This window comes from Dunckerocampus dactyliophorus, chromosome 13, assembly GCF_027744805.1.
Source record: "Dunckerocampus dactyliophorus isolate RoL2022-P2 chromosome 13, RoL_Ddac_1.1, whole genome shotgun sequence".
NCBI lineage: Eukaryota > Metazoa > Chordata > Actinopteri > Syngnathiformes > Syngnathidae > Dunckerocampus > Dunckerocampus dactyliophorus.
Window position 1 is genome coordinate 30515138 of NC_072831.1, and position 18669 is coordinate 30533806.

At 42.6% G+C, this 18669-nt stretch overlaps 1 protein-coding gene across 13 annotated transcripts in view; it reads right to left on the reverse strand.

The window, feature by feature from the left end:
- LOC129192120 (putative deoxyribonuclease TATDN3) overlaps positions 1 to 18669 on the reverse strand; it is a 40056-nt gene that overhangs the window by 17779 nt on the left and 3608 nt on the right. For 4 of the 13 annotated variants that reach the window (XM_054795715.1, XM_054795706.1, XM_054795714.1 and 1 more), the window contains 6 exons: positions 15310 to 15390; positions 12488 to 15233; positions 12270 to 12405; positions 6784 to 6858; positions 6568 to 6692; positions 4250 to 4282 (listed from right to left, as the gene is read on the reverse strand). In XM_054795715.1, the coding sequence (XP_054651690.1) occupies positions 15022 to 15233; positions 15310 to 15390 (293 nt within the window). In that variant the 3' untranslated portion in view covers positions 4250 to 4282; positions 6568 to 6692; positions 6784 to 6858; positions 12270 to 12405; positions 12488 to 15021. The other 9 variants (XM_054795703.1, XM_054795705.1, XM_054795716.1 and 6 more) reach the window with 7 other exon arrangements.

Below are 18669 nucleotides of genomic sequence, written 5' to 3' on the forward strand. Positions count from 1 at the left end.
CCACCACGAGCTAACACCGCTAACGCACTCGGCCTCCTGCATGACTTCATTGATAAACACGAGACCAAACACCCGGACGCTGTATTCATTATATCTGGCGATTTCAACCACTGTAACCTCAGGACTGTCCTCCCCAAATATTCAAGATTGAAGAGTTTTATTGTCATATGCACAGTAGAACAGGTAGTTCTCTGCCATGCAATGAAATTCTTGTTCTGTTCATTCTCCCAACAGAAAGAAAGAAAGAAAAACACAAGAAAATGAATGAGAACAGGAGAAAAATTAATAACAATAAATTAAGCAACAACAACAGAAGAGACATTAGCTTTTCCAAAATGGGGACTTGGAACAGCCTTCAAAGCACCTGTCATGTTGCTGTAGACTTTGTTCCAGGATGCTATTTGCCCTCGGACAAACAAAACACAAATATACTTAATCCTTATTACTATTTTTAAATTTTTTATAAAAATTCAACCTTGGTGGGGATCTGCACTCTACTGAATGACCTTCTGGTTTTATATGGTCATTAAAGTATTGCTAAAACAACACATCTAATGATGGCCAAAGACTTTTGCACCAGCATGTGAGCTTTCCCACAAGGGAAAATAACATCCTGGACCAAGTCTACAGCAACATGAAAGGTGCTTTGAAGGCTGTTCCAAGACCCCACTTTGGAAAGGCCGACCACATCTCCATATTCCTTTATCCAACATACAGACAACTTCTTAAACAAGCTCCCCCTGTAAGTACAGCAGTTAAAGTGTGGAATGAAGAAACTGATCAAGTACTTCAGGACTGCTTTGGCTGCACAAACTGGGATGTGTTTAAAACTGCAGCGGGGAGGGAAGATTGTACTGTTGATTTGGATGAATATGCTTCTGCTGTTACTGGCTACATTAGCACATGCATAGAGACTGTTACCACCACCAAGTATTACAGAAAATACCCTAACACAGTATACCCTAAAAACCGTGGATGAACTGTGATGTAAGGGCTAAGCTACGTGCTCGTTCGACTGCATTTGTCATGGGCACCGCTGAGGACTACAAAAAGGCCAGATATGACCTGAGGAGGTCCATACGAGAGGCCAAAAGACAGTACAGACAGAAGCTGGAGGGCTACTATTCCACCTCAGACCCTCGGCACATGTGGGCGGGGCTCCAGCACATCACAGACTATCGACAGCAGAGTAGCGTAGCCACGTCCAGCCAAACCACACTTCCAGATGAGCTGAACGAGTTCTATGCCCGCTTTGACACCCAAACTCCTGATGAGCAGAGAGGGTGGCTGGACTTGGGGAGCACACAGGACTCACCTCTCATGGTGACATCAGCTGATGTGCGCAGGGTTCTGAACAAAACAAACCCACGAAAAGCAGCAGGCCCAGACAACATCTCAGGACGTGCACTTCGGGTTTGCTCATCAGAGCTAGCTGATGTGCTTGCTGACATATTTAACCTGTCGCTTGCACAAGCATCTGTACCGACCTGGTGTCGTGATAACAATCTCCTTCTCAATACAGATAAGACTAAAGAGATGATCATCGACCCAAGAACAAGGGAAAAGGAGCCGCATAGACCCCTGTTTATTGATGAGACTGAGGTGGAGAGGGTGAAAACCTTCAAGTTCCTTGGCACACACATCAGCGAGGACCTCACCTGGTCTCACAACACCCAACAAATTCTGAAGAAGTCCCAAAGGAGACTGTACTTCCTGAGAAGACTGAGGAAATTTGGCATGTCCACCACAATCCTGAGTTGCTTCTACAGATGCACTATGGAAAGTGTCCTTACCGCCTCCATCACTGTTTGGTACGGTAACTGTACAACACGTGATAGGAAGGCACTCCAGCGGGTGATCAAGACCTCACAGAACATTGTTGGGGCAGCCCTCCCCTCACTGCAAGACATTTATAAAACTAGAGTCCTACGAAGAACACACAACCTCATCAAGGACAGCACACATCCACAACACTCATTATTCACACTCCTACCGTCAGGCAGACGCTACAGGAGTTTGAAGTCCAGGACCACAAGGCTGGCAAACAGCTTTTACCCACAGGCCATCAGGCTTCTCAACGAAGCACTCACACACGCCGCACGCAACACACGCACACACTCATAGCACTTTATTTATTTATTTATTTATTTGTATTAATGTCTCTTCTGTTGTTGTTGCTTAATTTATTGGTATTTATGTTTCTTATGTTCTTATTCTTTCTTGTGTTTTCTTCCTTTTCTTGGGAGAATGAACAGAATAAGAATTTCATTGCTTAGTATAACTGCTGTTTTACTGTGCATATGACAATAAAACTCTTCAATCTTGAATCTTGAAGAGGTGCAATGTGCTTTTGGTCCCAGTCGTGGAACACTGGACCAAAAATAATAATTTCAAAAAAGCATGAAATGTTTTTTTGGTTTTTGTTCTTTTTCATACAATTGTATTGTTTTTAAAATGTATTTTTCCCCAATATGAGCACCACTTAAATATAGATGTTTAAAAATGGACGTCATTTTTAAGTCAATTCTTTTCAAAATCATACTTGCATTTTTAAATTGCATTTTCCAAGTCAGAAAAGTGAGTATTTTTCCCACGTAAATCTATTTCAACTATTTTAAAAACTTTGAGCAATTTTTAACAATCAACTAAGATAGTTTGATTAGAGATGGTGAAAATGGTCAGGAAAGTATTTTCGTACTGAAATACAAGACTTCTTTTTTGGTACACTTTTTAAAATATATATATTTTTTACATGAATTTTTATATAACAGAACTTTTTTTCACCCAAAGTCAATAGAAGTGGGGGGGAAAAAGCAAAGTCATGTTTGATGGAAAAAAGGCTAAAATGAGAAAAGAAGGATCATCTTGGAATTATCAATTTCCACAGCAGCAGAAGCAAATAGTGCAGATAGTGTATGATAGTATATGACAGTGTATGATAGTGTATGACAGTGTATGGTAGTGTATATAGTGCAGACAGTGTATGACAGTGTACGTATATAGTGCAGATAGTGAATGATAGTATATGACAGTGTATGATAGTGTATGATAGTGTATGACAGTGTATGGTAGTGTATATAGTGCAGACAGTGTATGACAGTGTACGTATATAGTGCAGATAGTGTATGATAGTGTATGACAGTGTATGACAGTGTATGACAGTGTATGGTAGTGTATGGTAGTGTATATAGTGCAGACAGTGTATGACAGTGTACGTATATAGTGCAGATAGTGTATGATAGTATATGACAGTGTATGACAGTGTATGGTAGTGTATGATAGTGTATGACAGTGTATGAGTGTATGGTAGTGTATATAGTGTAGACAGTGTATGACAGTGTACGTATATAGTGCAGATAGTGTATGATAGTATATGACAGTGTATGATAGTGTATGACAGTGTATGATAGTGTATGACAGTGTATGGTAGTGTATATAGTGCAGACAGTGTATGACAGTGTATGTATATAGTGCAGATAGTGTATGATAGTATATGACAGTGTATGATAGTGTATGACAGTGTATGGTAGTGTATATAGTGCAGACAGTGTATGACAGTGTACGTATATAGTGCAGATAGTGAATGATAGTATATGACAGTGTATGATAGTGTATGACAGTGTATGACAGTGTATGGTAGTGTATATAGTGCAGACAGTGTATGACAGTGTACGTATATAGTGCAGATACTGTATGACAGTATATGACAGTGTATGATAGTGTATGACAGTGTATGATAGTGTATATAGTGCAGATAGTGTATGATAGTGTATGACAGTGTATGATAGTGTATGACAGTGTATGATAGTGTACGTATATACTGCAGATAGTGTATGACAGTATATGACAGTGTATGATAGTGTATGACAGTGTATGATAGTGTATATAGTGCAGATAGTGTATGATAGTGTATGACAGTGTATGATAGTGTATGATAGTGTATGATAGTGTATATAGTGCAGATAGTGTATGATAGTGTATGACAGTGTGTCGTCGTATCAACAAGGCATGCGGTACTCACTGGAACTTTCTGGTACTCTGGGCCTCTCGTACGTAATCGCATTCCAGCGCCAGCTCTCGGCTCATGACCCGGATCAGGTGGTCTGGGAACAGACCTGCACAGCAAATCAGGACATTGAAGCGTGGCTGTGGACAATAGCCAGTTATCTTAAAGCTGCCGTGTGTGTGTGTGTTTGATACCTGGAGGCAGAGCGTTGCTTAAGCTCAGAGCAGCCATGATGTTGTTGACGTCGCTGTGGATGCTCTTGGAGACGGCAGGATACTGTGGGGGAGATACAAAGGATGCATGTGCTCCACTTGGTCATGTCTTTCTTTTAGGGATGTCCCGATCCACATTTGTTGGCTTGCCATCCGATCCCCATGCTTTTTAAAAAAATAATAATCTTTTGTTCCCAACATGAATTTGTGGAATTGATTATGGTTATGAAAATAAAATAGCAAAGTGTTTACTTTTTTATTCCACAGCATGACCAACAATGCTGTTTGGCTTTTGGAACAAACCTCTGTGAGTCAGCTCCCTAATCCAATAGAAGTCCATCCAATAAAAATGGGTGTGCTAAATACGTGCAGGGTAGGACTAATCATTTGACATGGTTATACTGTAGATCCATTTGTGGTGTGATTTACAATATATGACTTTTTTTTTTTTTTTTTTAAACAAACTTTCCAGCATAAGAGTAATTTATTGATGGTCCCTAGTATAAACAACCAGCGGTTAGAGCAGCACAGAAATGTTTGGTTGGGGTGGCCAAGGTGAGACCATCACTCACATGATACCTGGAATGTCAAGATGGCTCCACCACTGCCTGCTCCGCCCCCATGACACAGCAGCCGAGGCACAGTAAGGGAGGGGTAACTAGCGTTGTAGCTATGGAGCCCAATATCCGACGTTCAACGTGAAACTAAACTAAGTTCACCACAGTACAGGTCGGACACGTCTGCATGGTGCTGTTTCCTTTTCTTCTTCTTGCAGGTGGCGGGGGTCGCACCTCGGCTTTGAGGTGCATTGCCACACCTGCCGTGTTAGCGTGTGGCCCAGAGGTACCGACGTGATACGGCAACCAGATCGCCCGATCTCGTTATCCGATCTTCAAAATACAGCAGATCCTGAAGATGGGGCGGGGACATCCCTACTTTCTTTCTCACCTGAATCTTCATGGCCGCCTCCCTGACATCTTTCAGCCTGGCCAGGTGCACCTGGCCAATGGACGCGGCCGCAAACGGCTTCTCCTCAAAGTAATCCAGGTGCTGGCGCCAGTTTGGGCCCAGGTCGCTGCTGATAGCCTTCTGCAGCATGCACAAGTCATTCAATGATTTCACATGTTCTTCAAGCACCACTCCCTCCTCAAGTGAACAGAGATTAGCAGCATCTGCTTGGTGGGCATGAAGTCTGCACTCTGTCGAACTCGCTCAAAGATTTTGGCCAGCTGAGGGTTAATGAAGGCGTCGTCTGAAGAGGATTTATTGTTATTATTCATGAATGCATGCGGTCCCAACACATTCAAGCAGAGGGAGGGGGGACAACAATCACAAACATTTGTGCTTCGTATCAGCAAACGAGTAAGATGGATGATGACATTTAGGAGATTTCTTTCATGTTGGCGTTCCAATCCCAGCACAGCGCAGTGCTGAAAACATCATCACTGTGGGCGTGGCTTTACCGCATTCATTGGTGTACTTCAGGTACCCCTCAATCTGCTATGACATGAATAACACGTAGCATGATTGATGACGTATCTATCTATAAACATACGTAGCATGATTATAAATATAAAAAGAATGAAGCAATGACTGATGTTGACTATGAAGTTAATTCAGATAAAAAGGTGTGCAGGAGTAGCAGGAGTGCGGGGGTGCATGGTTTCAGGGGTATGTGACTGTAAAACGTTTGTGGACCTCAGATTTAAACTTTATTTGTAAGCTGGTTTCAAACTCTAATTTAATGTTGCTTTTTGTGACAACAATATCTGAATGCTGTTAGTGTTTTTGCATCCATGAATTGATAGTACTGACAGTATTTGGAGGTGTTTCCATGTCTTGGTGTGTCCCAGGACGTGCTAGCTGTTCTTCTGTCTTTAGAAGGCACAGAAAGGGGAAAACGTGTGCTCATGACTCACACAAGGATTGTGGATGATGGGAAAAATGCTGGAAAACAAGTATCTGCCAGAGAGTAAAAAGATGTAGCAAGAGGGACTTTATGGCTCGAATATTGTATGTTTGTATGCAGCTACGTAGTGTAAAATGTACGTTTAGCGAGTCGCTGATGTTCAGAGAAGTCCAGCAGACCCTCATGTGACTGATGTGGACCATGACAGCTCCTGAGGAATCGCGTTTATGATTATTGTGTGTTCATTTTAGTGCATGACATTTCCTACGAGGATGGGGGCGAGGCCACGGACTCCCCCTTACTACTTTGTGTTTATGTCCTTTTGTCACCGAACACAAATAACTGACAGCCATCTTGAGAGCATTCAGGCTTCAGGATGACAGAACATGACAGATGGAAATGCTCACAAGGCAGCGTTTAGACGGAGGAGGAGGCCCTACCTTGAATACTCAGCATCTGTCCGGGTTTCAGTGCAGCGCCGCGGACTTTGCACAGCGTGCGCACGATTCTCTCAGCGTTGGCTTCAGACAGAAGGCGTTGGAGTCCAGGACGGCCTTTTTATTGCCTAAAAAACCAACACAGGAATCCAAGTATCACATACCTTTACTTAAAAGCATCATGACGTAGAATATAAGAAACATCAAAGGTACAATCACCTTGCTGTTGTTGACCGTTAAACCTTTTCTTGGCCACTTCAGCAATAGCGCCAATGCCAAGTCCCACAGCCAGACCTTTACAAAGCAGGCCAAGTACGCACATGACACGTGTAGAAGTGAAAAAGTAGGTCCATGCAGGATATAAAGCAAAGGTATGGTAAATAAAGGTACAGTACAGTATCATGGTATTTATTGGCCTGTCACGATAATCCATAATTCAAATGATAAAAAAACTAAGTTGACCATTTTGCCTGCTCTGATAAATTGACACGTATGTGCGTATATGCGTGTGTTTCATGTGCTTGTGCCACACAGGTTGGATGACAGGAGGGTTCACTCTTGGTTCTATAGTGGAATGAAAAGAGAGAGTGAGCCCTCCTGTCGTCTCATTCAGCCTCTTTGTCCCAGTACGTGGAGGCGGGGCTACACAGACATTAAGCAATCGCTAATACACATGAAGGCACAAAAGCCAACGCTTACTGAGGCAAAGTAAAGATCAACAAAAGAGCGCAAAATGGTGCTGGCTCACAGTGTCGTTCGCTACACTGCAAAAGAAATGCAACCTTTCCATACGATTGAAAAGCTGTTTTTTTCACAGAAATCGAACCGATCGGTGCATCCCTACCACCTACGTACGGTGAAACAAGAGGGGGACCGTGCAGAGCACCAGCAATCCGTGTATCATTCGCTTTTCAAAATAAAACATGATTAGAGCCCTCTAGAAATGAAATAACATCCCTACAGTCACCTTTACATTCCTATTACCCACGATTGCGTGGCCTCCCAGAACACCACCAGCATCATTAAATTTGCGGATGACACTACAGTCATCGGCCTGATCACTGGTGGTGTTGAAACATCATACAGAAGAGAGGTGGCGGACCTCATAGCTTGGTGTCGTGATAACAATCTCCTTCTCAATACAGATAAGACTAAAGAGATGATCATCGACCCAAGAACAAGGGAAAAGGAGCCGCATAGACCCCTGTTTATTGATGAGACTGAGGTGGAGAGGGTGAAAACCTTCAAGTTCCTTGGCACACACATCAGCGAGGACCTCACCTGGTCTCACAACACCCAACAAATTATGAAGAAGTCCCAAAGGAGACTGTACTTCCTGAGAAGACTGAGGAAATTTGGCATGTCCACCACAATCCTGAGTTGCTTCTACAGATGCACTATGGAAAGTGTCCTTACCGCCTCCATCACTGTTTGGTACGGTAACTGTACAACACGTGATAGGAAGGCACTCCAGCGGGTGATCAAGACCTCACAGAACATTGTTGGGGCAGCCCTCCCCTCCCTGCAAGACATTTATAAAACTAGAGTCCTACGAAGAACACACAACCTCATCAAGGACAGCACACATCCACAACACTCATTATTCACACTCCTACCGTCAGGCAGACGCTACAGGAGTTTGAAGTCCAGGACCACAAGGCTGGCAAACAGCTTTTACCCACAGGCCATCAGGCTTCTCAACGAAGCACTCACACACGCCGCACGCAACACACGCACACACTCATAGCACTTTATTTATTTATTTATTTATTTGTATTATTCATCTGTATTAATGTCTCTTCTGTTGTTGTTGCTTAATTTATTGGTATTTATGTTTCTTATGTTCTTATTCATTTTCTTGTGTTTTCTTTCTTTTCTTGGGAGAATGAACAGAACAAGAATTTCATTGCATAGCAGAACTACCTGTTTTACTATGCATATGACAATAAAACTCTTGAATCTTGAATCTATTAGCCAATATAGTAGACATAATACAAAATAACACATAGAAAACCTGTTTACAACCTTCTAAATATGTTTTTTAACATTACAGAGCCCTCTAGGCATGAAATAACACCTTTATAAATAAACACATAAATAACACATAGTCACCTTTACACTCCTATTACCCAATATAGTAGACATAAGAGAAAATAAGACATATAAAGCCTGTTTACAACCCTCTAAATTTGCTTTTTTAACATGATTAGAGCCCTGTAGTTGTATCAACTTTGCTCTTTTTTCGATACAGTGCATACATCAAAGAGCTTGTATGATGTCATGTGTAATCAGGTTGTGGTACAGAGGTGAATGCTAACATTATGCTAACAGGTTTTGCCAGTTGCAGTAAACTTGGAACGATCCAGTGAGCATGTGGGCCTCCATGGTGTAGAAAATAGCCGGCTGAGAACGTGTCGGACTCCGTGTGGGATGAAGGCCATTAGCCGCATGCTAATAAACACTCCACCTTTAGATTGGGGGTCAGTGAATGCACGTTTAGAAACTTTATAAATATGACTTTCTAACTAATTCAATGTTAACTATGTTCATGCTTCATTCACTTCATGTATTAAATTGTTTTTTTGGGAGAAAAAAAACAAAACAAAAGCAAGACGTGGTCTCCTAAGAATGCATGTCCACACGCTACATGGATGTAGATCACCACAGTGTATCCCACGGGGCATCCTATGACACTCCGCGAGCAGAACAACGTTCCAACCGATTCCTTCACTGACTAGTCAAACTACACTGCTCAAAAAAATGAGAGGAACACTTGGAAAACATATCAGATCTAAACTGGGGGGAAAATGATGTTGAATATCTTTCCTGATAATAAGTGGGTGATGTATTAGTAACAAAATGATGCCACATCATTTGATAGAAATGAAAATGATCACCCTATAGAGGGGGGAAATCAAAGACACCCCAAAAACAAAAGTGAAAAAATGATGCAGCACACTGGTCCATTTTGCTAAAATGTCATTGTAGCAACTCAAAATGATTCTCAGTAGTTTGTGTGGCCCCCACGTGCTTGTACGCATGCCTGACAACGTGGGGGCATGCTCCTAATGAGACTACGGATGGTGTCCTGGGGGATCTCCTCCCAGATCTGGACCATGGCATCAATGAGCTCCTACCATCACACCTGCGCTGAGCCGGAAAATCCCATTGGCTGTCCATCAAGACACAGGGCGGTCTTCCACCCACGTGAAGGCCCTTACTGGTACCAACTGCAGTGCAATAACCATCAGACACCATCTGAGTTTAAAAAAACAAAAAAAGAATTCAAAGACCTGGTCTCCTTCAACGCCACAAAAGTGCTTTGTCAGGGAGCATCAAACATGGGACATTGAAAGGTCCAAAATTTTATTCTCTGATGAGAACAAATGGAACCTTGACAATCCAGATGGCTTCCAACGTTACTGGCATGACAAGATCCCACCTGAGATGTTTTCTACCTGGCACAGCGGAGGGGGGGTACATCATGATCTTGGGTGCTTTTTCATTCAGTGAAACACCGAAGCTTTAGGTGGTGCTGGGTCGTCAAACGGTCCCATAGAGAACATTTGGGTGGCAAGGGAAGTTTCCAAAAATGGCCATCAGTTCCATACAGTTGATGCCCTTGGTGAAGCCATCTTCACCACTTGGAGCAATGTTCCCACTAGCCTCCTGGAAACACTGGCATCAAGCATGCCCAAAGCCATTTGGGAAGTGATGAACAAGAATGGTGGAGCTCCTCATTACTGAGTCCTACTGAGAACATGTTTGGTTCTGCTTAGGAGACTTCTTTCATCTTTTTTGAGCGATGGTCTTAAACTTTTGATCAGCTGATAAACAAACAATTTCAGGTGAATTGTTGTGTTCTTTGTCTCACTCCCCCTTCTTGCTTCCTAGCAATGTTTCAACTGGTCTTAAGATTTGGGTCAGGTGTGTATTTTGCAGCTATGCTAACAACGGGTACGTTTCTTACTTCATCTCATTGTCATTTCCTGGAGAACACATTGGTCACAACAACTTTGCTCTGTCTTCTTTTTTTTTCTATTCTGTAAATATTTCAACTTTCTTCTTTTCATAACATGAAATTATAACCTAATTTTCCAAAAATGTAAACTTTATTTTCTTTTGTTTTTTTCTCCTCACATTTAGAAGTTCTTCTTGTAAAAGTAGTGCACGTTTCCATTTTTTCTGGGATTTTCAATTACAACTTTTTGTAAATGATCTTGTTGTGAGTTTATTCTTCTTCTTATTATTATTATGTTATATTAATTATTTAACTTTTTTTCTAATTAGATTACAACTCCTAATATTTTGACTTTGTCGTAAAATTACTTCCATTTTTGGTGGTTTTTTTTATATGATATGATCTCATGCACGGTAATGAGCATTGATCATATACCAGGGATGTCCAAAAGTGCGGACCTTCATGGTTTGATGTCATGCAGACGGCTATGGGGGGCCTCTAGTGCGTCCTGTCATTCAGCATCACCGCTAGGGAGAGCTGCACATCATTGGCATGAAAATGAAAACAGACATTGTGTCTGGAGATGTTTGGTCCCAAGAGCAGCATGTCGAGTGAAAATATGGGAAGACTGAACCCTGGGGCACGCCAGAGGGGAGGGGAGGGGAGGGGAGCATGTCGAGTGAAAATATGGGAGGATTGAACACTGGGGCACGCCAGAGGGGAGGGGAGCGACTGTAGAGTAAACATCATTGATCATTACTGAAAATGTCCTGTTAGTCAGGTACGACATGAACCATTTCAGCACAGGCCGACGCACTGTTCCAGGCGGGAGATGACGGTCTTGAATCTCCCCGACCTGACCACTTCCATACGGAAATTAATAAAGTCCAAATATTAACAAAAAAAGTCTCAATTCTACTAGAAGAAACACTTAATATAAGAAAATAATGCCATTTTAGTAGCATAAAGTTGAAATATTAAAGAAAAAATTTTTTTTTAAACTGATAATATGAGAAAAGAAAAAAGTTTACATTTTTGGAAAGTTTTATGATGGGAATAAAGTCAATATATTACGAGAAGAACATTTACGAAGATTATTTCAAAAGAAGGTTGAAATATTTGGGGAAAAAAAACTGCAAAAAATTGGAAAAAAGCAAAGACGGAAGTTGACACGATTAGGATTTTTCACCTGCATCACAAGGCTGACATGCAGTTCATTCTTGAAACATTGAACCAGCATACACCTTCTTAGTATATGTTGCTTTACAAAATGTCAAATATCAAAGTGGCAAAGTTGCATCCTTTCATTTTTCAGTGTGTGGCCTCGGCTGAAAGGGAAACGTTTGGACGCCCCCACAATACACTGTTGAGTTTAGTGGCCTCTAGTGGTGAGCAAGCGTAATGCAACCACACGAAATCCCTCCTTTTATAAACATTTTAAAAACGGATACAATAATAAATATTTTTGTATTAATACCTTAAAAATGATCGTTATTATTATTATTATCTTTATAAAGGCATGGTTTGTGATAGCGATCTTGTATTGGACTTATTTTGATGATTGATTATTGATTATTTTGAAAGTGCAGTTTGGGATATCACAATCCCCAAAAAGCATTACACTGCGCTAAAATGCGTCACTTAAACATCATCCATACCATAATTCCCCAATAAAAATGCAAAACAAGAAAAGCTGGCAGCAGTTTACAATAGTTGTGGCTCCACACTTGAGCTCCACACTCACCCGCACTGATCCGGGATGGAAGCTCCCAGCGCCAGCTAGCAGTCCTGCGGGAGCCCGGCCCACCGCCTGCTTGATCCAGGCGAAGGCCACCGTCCGGACCACCGCGTCGCCTGTCATGTTGCTCTGGAGCGCACACCTGAACGGTGATAAGACAAGAGTTTATCTCTTTATAAGAGTTTTAAAGACACGATCAACGCGTTCGTGTTCAACGTACTCACCGACAAAGTGGTTCACCTTCATTTGACTTGACGCCGAGTCAGGTCTAGTCTCCGCTCAAGGACACTTTTCTACGGTCCACTAACAGTGAGGGAGGGGCGGCCAAGGAGGCAAAGTTCGTCCGAGTGTAGCCTGTCCACATAAAGACCGACACCATCGGAGACCGGAGTGCCGCTTAAGAGCGACTGTCAGCCCGCTTGGCGACGTGACAGCTGACGTGTCCGGAGCGGCGGCGGTCCCTGAAGTGGACACGTGTGACTCGTTGCTCAATCGACAGCATTCGGAAAAAGTGATTTTCTTTCAGCGCTGAAGTAAAGTGAAATACTACTGAAAAATAAAAGGATGCAACGGCCACAAGATATTGTATTTCCAAAGAAACCCTGCATCTCAGCTTTGCCATTTTGGTGAAAAATCCACCCCCCCCCCCCTTCTTTTTTTTTTTTTTTTTACAGTTTACAAGTATTTCAACTTTGAAGTACATTTTCTTCCCATATCATTCCCATATTTTGACTTTATTCTCATCATGTTCTAACTTTTTCCGCAACCTAATTTTCCAAATAATGTATAATAATAACTTTCTTTTGTTGTTTACCATAATATGACATTAAAAAGAAGTGGCTTGGGGTCCCACTCTGCCTGACGACCATCAGCATCCTTGAACTACCCTTCACGAGCCTCACTGAAGAGTCCAAGTGTTCTAAAGCGAGACTGCAGATGACATTGAAGACCTCCAGAGACCAGAGCATCAGCAATGCTGCACCAACTCCGTTAACGGGACGGACAGCGCAGCACGCTACGTCAGCCCCAAGTGCAACGACATGGTGGGACACGTCCAGCTGGGAACAGGAGGATTTAGTGTTGCGGTGAACAAACCAACATGGCGCAAAGCTTCAGCTTCACAAAGGAGGAAAATGGTGGTTGAGGAGGTGCGCCATCAGGAGGACGCTGAAAGAAGCACAAAGGCTGTCTTCTTGCCAAGCAGGGACGATGGATGAGGTGCGAAGGTGTGGAGAGGAGAAAGCTCACCTGGAGGCAGCTCTGGGAAATGGAAGCAAGCAACATCAGCGTCATCATAACAACTACATATGATGCGCTCCCATCCCCATAAAACCTTCAGCAGTAGTATGGAGAGGACCCAACCTGGCCCCCTGCCCAAACCCAGCAACTCTCAAACACATCTTGATCAGTTGTAGGACCAGCCTCACACAAGGCCGCTACACCTGGAGGCATCATCAGGTCCTGAAGAGTCTGGCAGCAGCCCTTGAGAGCAAGAGGAACACCAGGAACACTGAGAGCTGCCAATTCCATCTCTGTGCCAACATTCATTCGGAAAATGTATGTACTTTATTTATCCCACAGCGGGGAAATTTACTTGTTACAGCAGCAAAGACAGCTACAGAAAAGACAGAAATAGCCTAACACCCCCCTACCAAACCAGAAGCTGGACAGCTAGCCTTGGCCCTGGCGTGCCAGATGCAGCAAGCAACTAATCTTTCCCCCAGAGATTTCAACCACCACCCTCAGGCCGGACTTGGTGCCATGCTCCCCTTCATCATCATCATCATCATCATCACAGAGCTCACAGTCCCATGGAAGGATTCCACCCAAGATGCCAAGAAGCAAAGAAACATCGCTACACAGACGTGGCAGCAGATGCACGACAAGGAGGACAGAAGGCCAAGGTCTATCCATCTGAAACAGACTCTACCAATCAAACTCATGATGACCTTGGCATTCATGGACAGGCCCAGGGCAGCAGCCAGTGCCAACCGTTGCTGGGCTTAAAAGGGGGGGGGGGGGGGGGGGGGGGGGCACACCTGGGACGGCGGGTGTTGCTGATGAGCCCTGTGGAGGTGTCATGGGCCCATCAGTGGGCCTATCATCCAAACACCAATGAAGGCGGGTGCCCACCTGACGACCCTAATGAAGTTCCTTCCCTTGCCCAAGGACAGAGTGTGGGTGGGTGGGCTGTTGGGGTGGGCGGGGCAGTTCTGTTTTCCCGCCCCAAACGATTTCAAGTTTCCTCTTGTAGATTTTCTTCTGGTAAGTCTGACCTCATTGCCATCATGTTTCCTCTTTATTCTTAACACTGAAACTTTTCTGCAACCTCATTTTCCAAAAATGACAACTTTGTTATTTTATGTGTAAAAAATAGATAACATAGATTGTTTGTCTACATGTGCCCTGTGATTGGCTGGCCACCAGTCCAAAGTCAGCTGGGATAGGCTCCAGCATACTTGCCACCCTAATGAGGATACGGATGGATAAGTGACATACAATCACATTACTTTTCCTCATAATATTACGACTTTTTCCTCGTTAAACTACAACTTTTTTCTGTTCATATTTGGACTTTATCTTGTAAAATTACAGCAGATTTTTCCATTTTTGCTGCTTTTTAAATTTTTGTTAACTTTCTTGAGTTAAATCATATTCCATTTTTAGAATGCAGGCCAATAAAAACACAGTCACATGCCACAAATGGCCCCCTGGCTGCACTTTTGACTCCCCTGTGTTGGAGCCAATCAGGAAGACTTCAAGTTCCAGGGAGGGGAAATGAACTTGGTGAAGGAAACTGTATTTGCCAAAGACACCGTGGTGTCATCATGCCTCCATGGCCCACTTCAACTTGGGGAAGAGTCGGAGTGCGTTGTGTGTGGTCGCCTCCATCACCTTCTCCACGGACACGCCTTTGATGCGGCTGATGTACTCGGCGGAGATCCGAATGTTCTGCGGCTCGTTTCTCACCTAGATATCCATGAGAAGAAGAAGAAGAAAAAGGATGAGACAAGAGGGCTGTTCAAAATGTCGAAAACCGGCTTACCTGCTTCTCTGGTCCGAGAGCCGGTGCGTCGCTTTCCAGGCACATGCTCTCCAGCGGCAACTGCTTGACCAGTTTCTGCTTCTTGGCCGACACAAAGACACACAATCAACTGTTAACTCGTGGGAAACGGTAAAAGATCGGTCCAGTCAAAGCAGACCTTTGTTGTGGCGTTATTTGATTTAGGCTTTTGTAAGCGCTTTCAAAGTGGAAGTAAACAGGCAATGAAACATGACGCCACCTTCCTACTGGTGGAAACAAAACCAACCAGCCAAAGCCCCAGCAGAGGGAGAGGGGGTGGAGGGTGAGCCAACAGTGCCACCAAGTGGCCAACTGAGGCAACAAAGGTGTGTCCATCGTACAGGTACAGTATATCCTAACTACTCACTAAGCTACTTATTACCACACTGCTTCTTTGATACATTTGCACAGAACTTGTGGAATTATACATTTGATACGGTCGTCCCTCGTCTATCGCGGTTAGTTGGTTCCAGACCCGACCGTGATAAGTCAATGTCCGCCAAGTAGGATTCAGTATTAACAAACACAATATTTTGGTACTTACAGCATAGGAAACTTGTTTATGACTTTCTAAATATGGCTTTTAACATTATTAGAGCCCTCTAGACATGAAATAACACCCCTATGGTCATTTTTCTTTGTTTACATCACATTGCGCAGGCTACGGGATCTCTAGCGAGCTAACTAGTTAGCCTCTCCAATTTACATATTCTAAACTTAGTGTTTCAAACAGAGTGATGAAGAAGGACAAAGAAGCCAAAAACTTGCCACTTCCACACGGAATGAGCCATGGCATGTCCGTATGTGTTGGCCATGCCACACCATGTTCATAGATACCAGCCATGCCATGGGCTGGGTTGTGTTGGCTCAGTAGCTGGTCTCCATGCAGGGTGAAAGGTCATGTCATCTAACGTCATGTCTGATAAGATTATCGATGCCTGGTGAGCACAACGCTACATGGAACGTGTCTTTCTACATTTTCAACTAATAATAGGCCATAGCCAGCCAGGTAACAGCCATCATAAGTATTTTTTGAAAACTGTGATATTGTGATACTGGAATCACGGTATAGCGTAGGAAGACTGTATTTGCATCGTAACGTCCAAGAAGGCTTCACTGGACATGCACGACATTTTTACACAAAAAAATATATTTCCCAACTCAGGTTTGAGGGTTTTCAGTGATTTCAGGCCCAATGTGTAACTAGACTATGTCAACATGAAAGAAAGCAACCGAGGCGAGACAAACACTTTTCAAGGTGAAACAACTCCTCTGGCTGGACTCCAAAGGGTTAAACGCACAGCCAGAACCGAGACACTGCATTGGAACTAAAAAAAACAAAAACAAACAAAAACGGGCCCTTACGTTTGCTGCAAAAGATGTAGAAATAAGATGTCCTCTGACTGAGATAAAAGCGCTGTGATGTGCTCAACAGCAATCAGCTATCGGGCGTGTGTGACTGCAGCTGAAAGGATCACCAATAGTTGCTCAATTTGCTCCCAAGGCATCTAATCTCACCACTGATTGGCTTATCAAAACACGCTCGGTGGCACTGTTAGAGAAACAAAAGTAGACAGATAACGCTGGCAGCCAAAAGCCACTCCAGCAAGGACTGTGACTGCGCGGAGGGACAGCTGTGGCGTGGTAGGAAATGTCCAGAAAGAAAAAAGACGTCTGAGTTATGAAAATCCTGCCTTGACAAAGATAGCGCTCACGTTTGATCATATTCATTAAACAATACGTTTGTGCTGTTTGTAATATTTTGCTAACCCTATTTTAGGGCTGAATTTAATTGAAATGACATTTTTTAAACAAATGTTTTCAATTTACATATAATTAAAATGTTAAAAATGACATTTCATTTAAATGCAATTATTTACATAACATTGACATTCAACTTTAATTCAATTATTTAATTTTAAAAATACCTTAAATTGAAATTCGATTATTAAAAAGTAATTCTTGTGTTTTTAACTTCCATTGCTTAAATTCAATTACTTAAATTTATATTTAATTTAATTTAAATTATTTAAATGTAGTTTCTAATTGACTTTACATTTGATTGAAAGTCCGTTCTTTAGTTTAATTGTATTAATTTTTTAAATGTATATTTAATCTATATGCAGTCTTTATGTACATTTCAGTTAAATTCAATTATTTGAATAACATTTTGTATTTTTTATTCAAAAATGAAATGATTTAATGTATTTTTAAATTCAAATAAGTGATTCATTATTTACAATGTTTATATTTCATTTCAATTCAATTTGACTTTGATGTACGGTACAGGCCAAACGTTTGGACACACACACACACACACGTCGTGGTGCCAACCCCATTAATAAGCAATAAGGCACGGCAAGGCACACCTGTGAAGTGGAAAGCATTTCAGGTGACCTCATGAAGCTCACTGAGAGAACACCAAGGGTTTGCAGCGCTACCCAAATGATTGAGAACAATTCCCACATATTTAGAGTTATTTCACACTTGTGGGAAAGTCTTCTTGAGACGTCATCTGTACTTCTGTGAAGAATGTGTCGGACATTTCGCTCCTCATCCGAAGAGCTTCGTCAGCAAACTAACAAGTGCTGGTAGCCTAGGCCTTAAATACAGTAAGAGTGGGCGGAATTGGTGTGCCAACACCCTCCTCCTATTGGTTCCTTACACTAAGCCTGGGCGGAGTAGTGTTCTAATCCTCTCCTGCCATTTATCACCTCCGATAAAAGGGAAGTGTAGCTCCCTGTAGTTGGCTATGAACGACTCTGATACTGGCTCGTTAGCATCTATTGTTCTGGCTCGGCCCTGGCTCCACCTCATTTGCAAGACTAAGAGCTGTGGGTTTTGGTCTCAGTAACCTGCTGAACACAGGGTCCAAATTAAACCTCAAACCACCATTCCGATTCAATGATGGGTTCTGTTGTTTGACAAAAATAGCTTCCTTTACTCCTCTTTCAAACCATCTGTTTTCTTTGGCCAAAATCTTTACCTCGCTGTCCTCAAAAGAGTGATTGGTTGCTTTAAGGTGTAGATGTACTGCTGATTGAGGCCCACTAGAATTGTCCCTGCGATGTTGATAAAGCCTTTTTTGGAGCATTTGCTTAGTTTCCCCAATGTAGTGCTCTTTGCATTCCTCATCTTTACAGTGGATGGAATAGACCACATTGCTCTGTTTTTGGTTTGGAGCCTTGTCTTTAGGATGCACTCATTTTTGTCTCAGGGTATTTACTGGTTTAAAATAGGTAGGAATTTTGTGTTGCCATAAGATCCTCTGGAGTTTTTCGGAGACCCCCGCTACATAAGGGACTACCACTCCTCTCCTTTTTGCTTCTGTGGGCTTTTGGG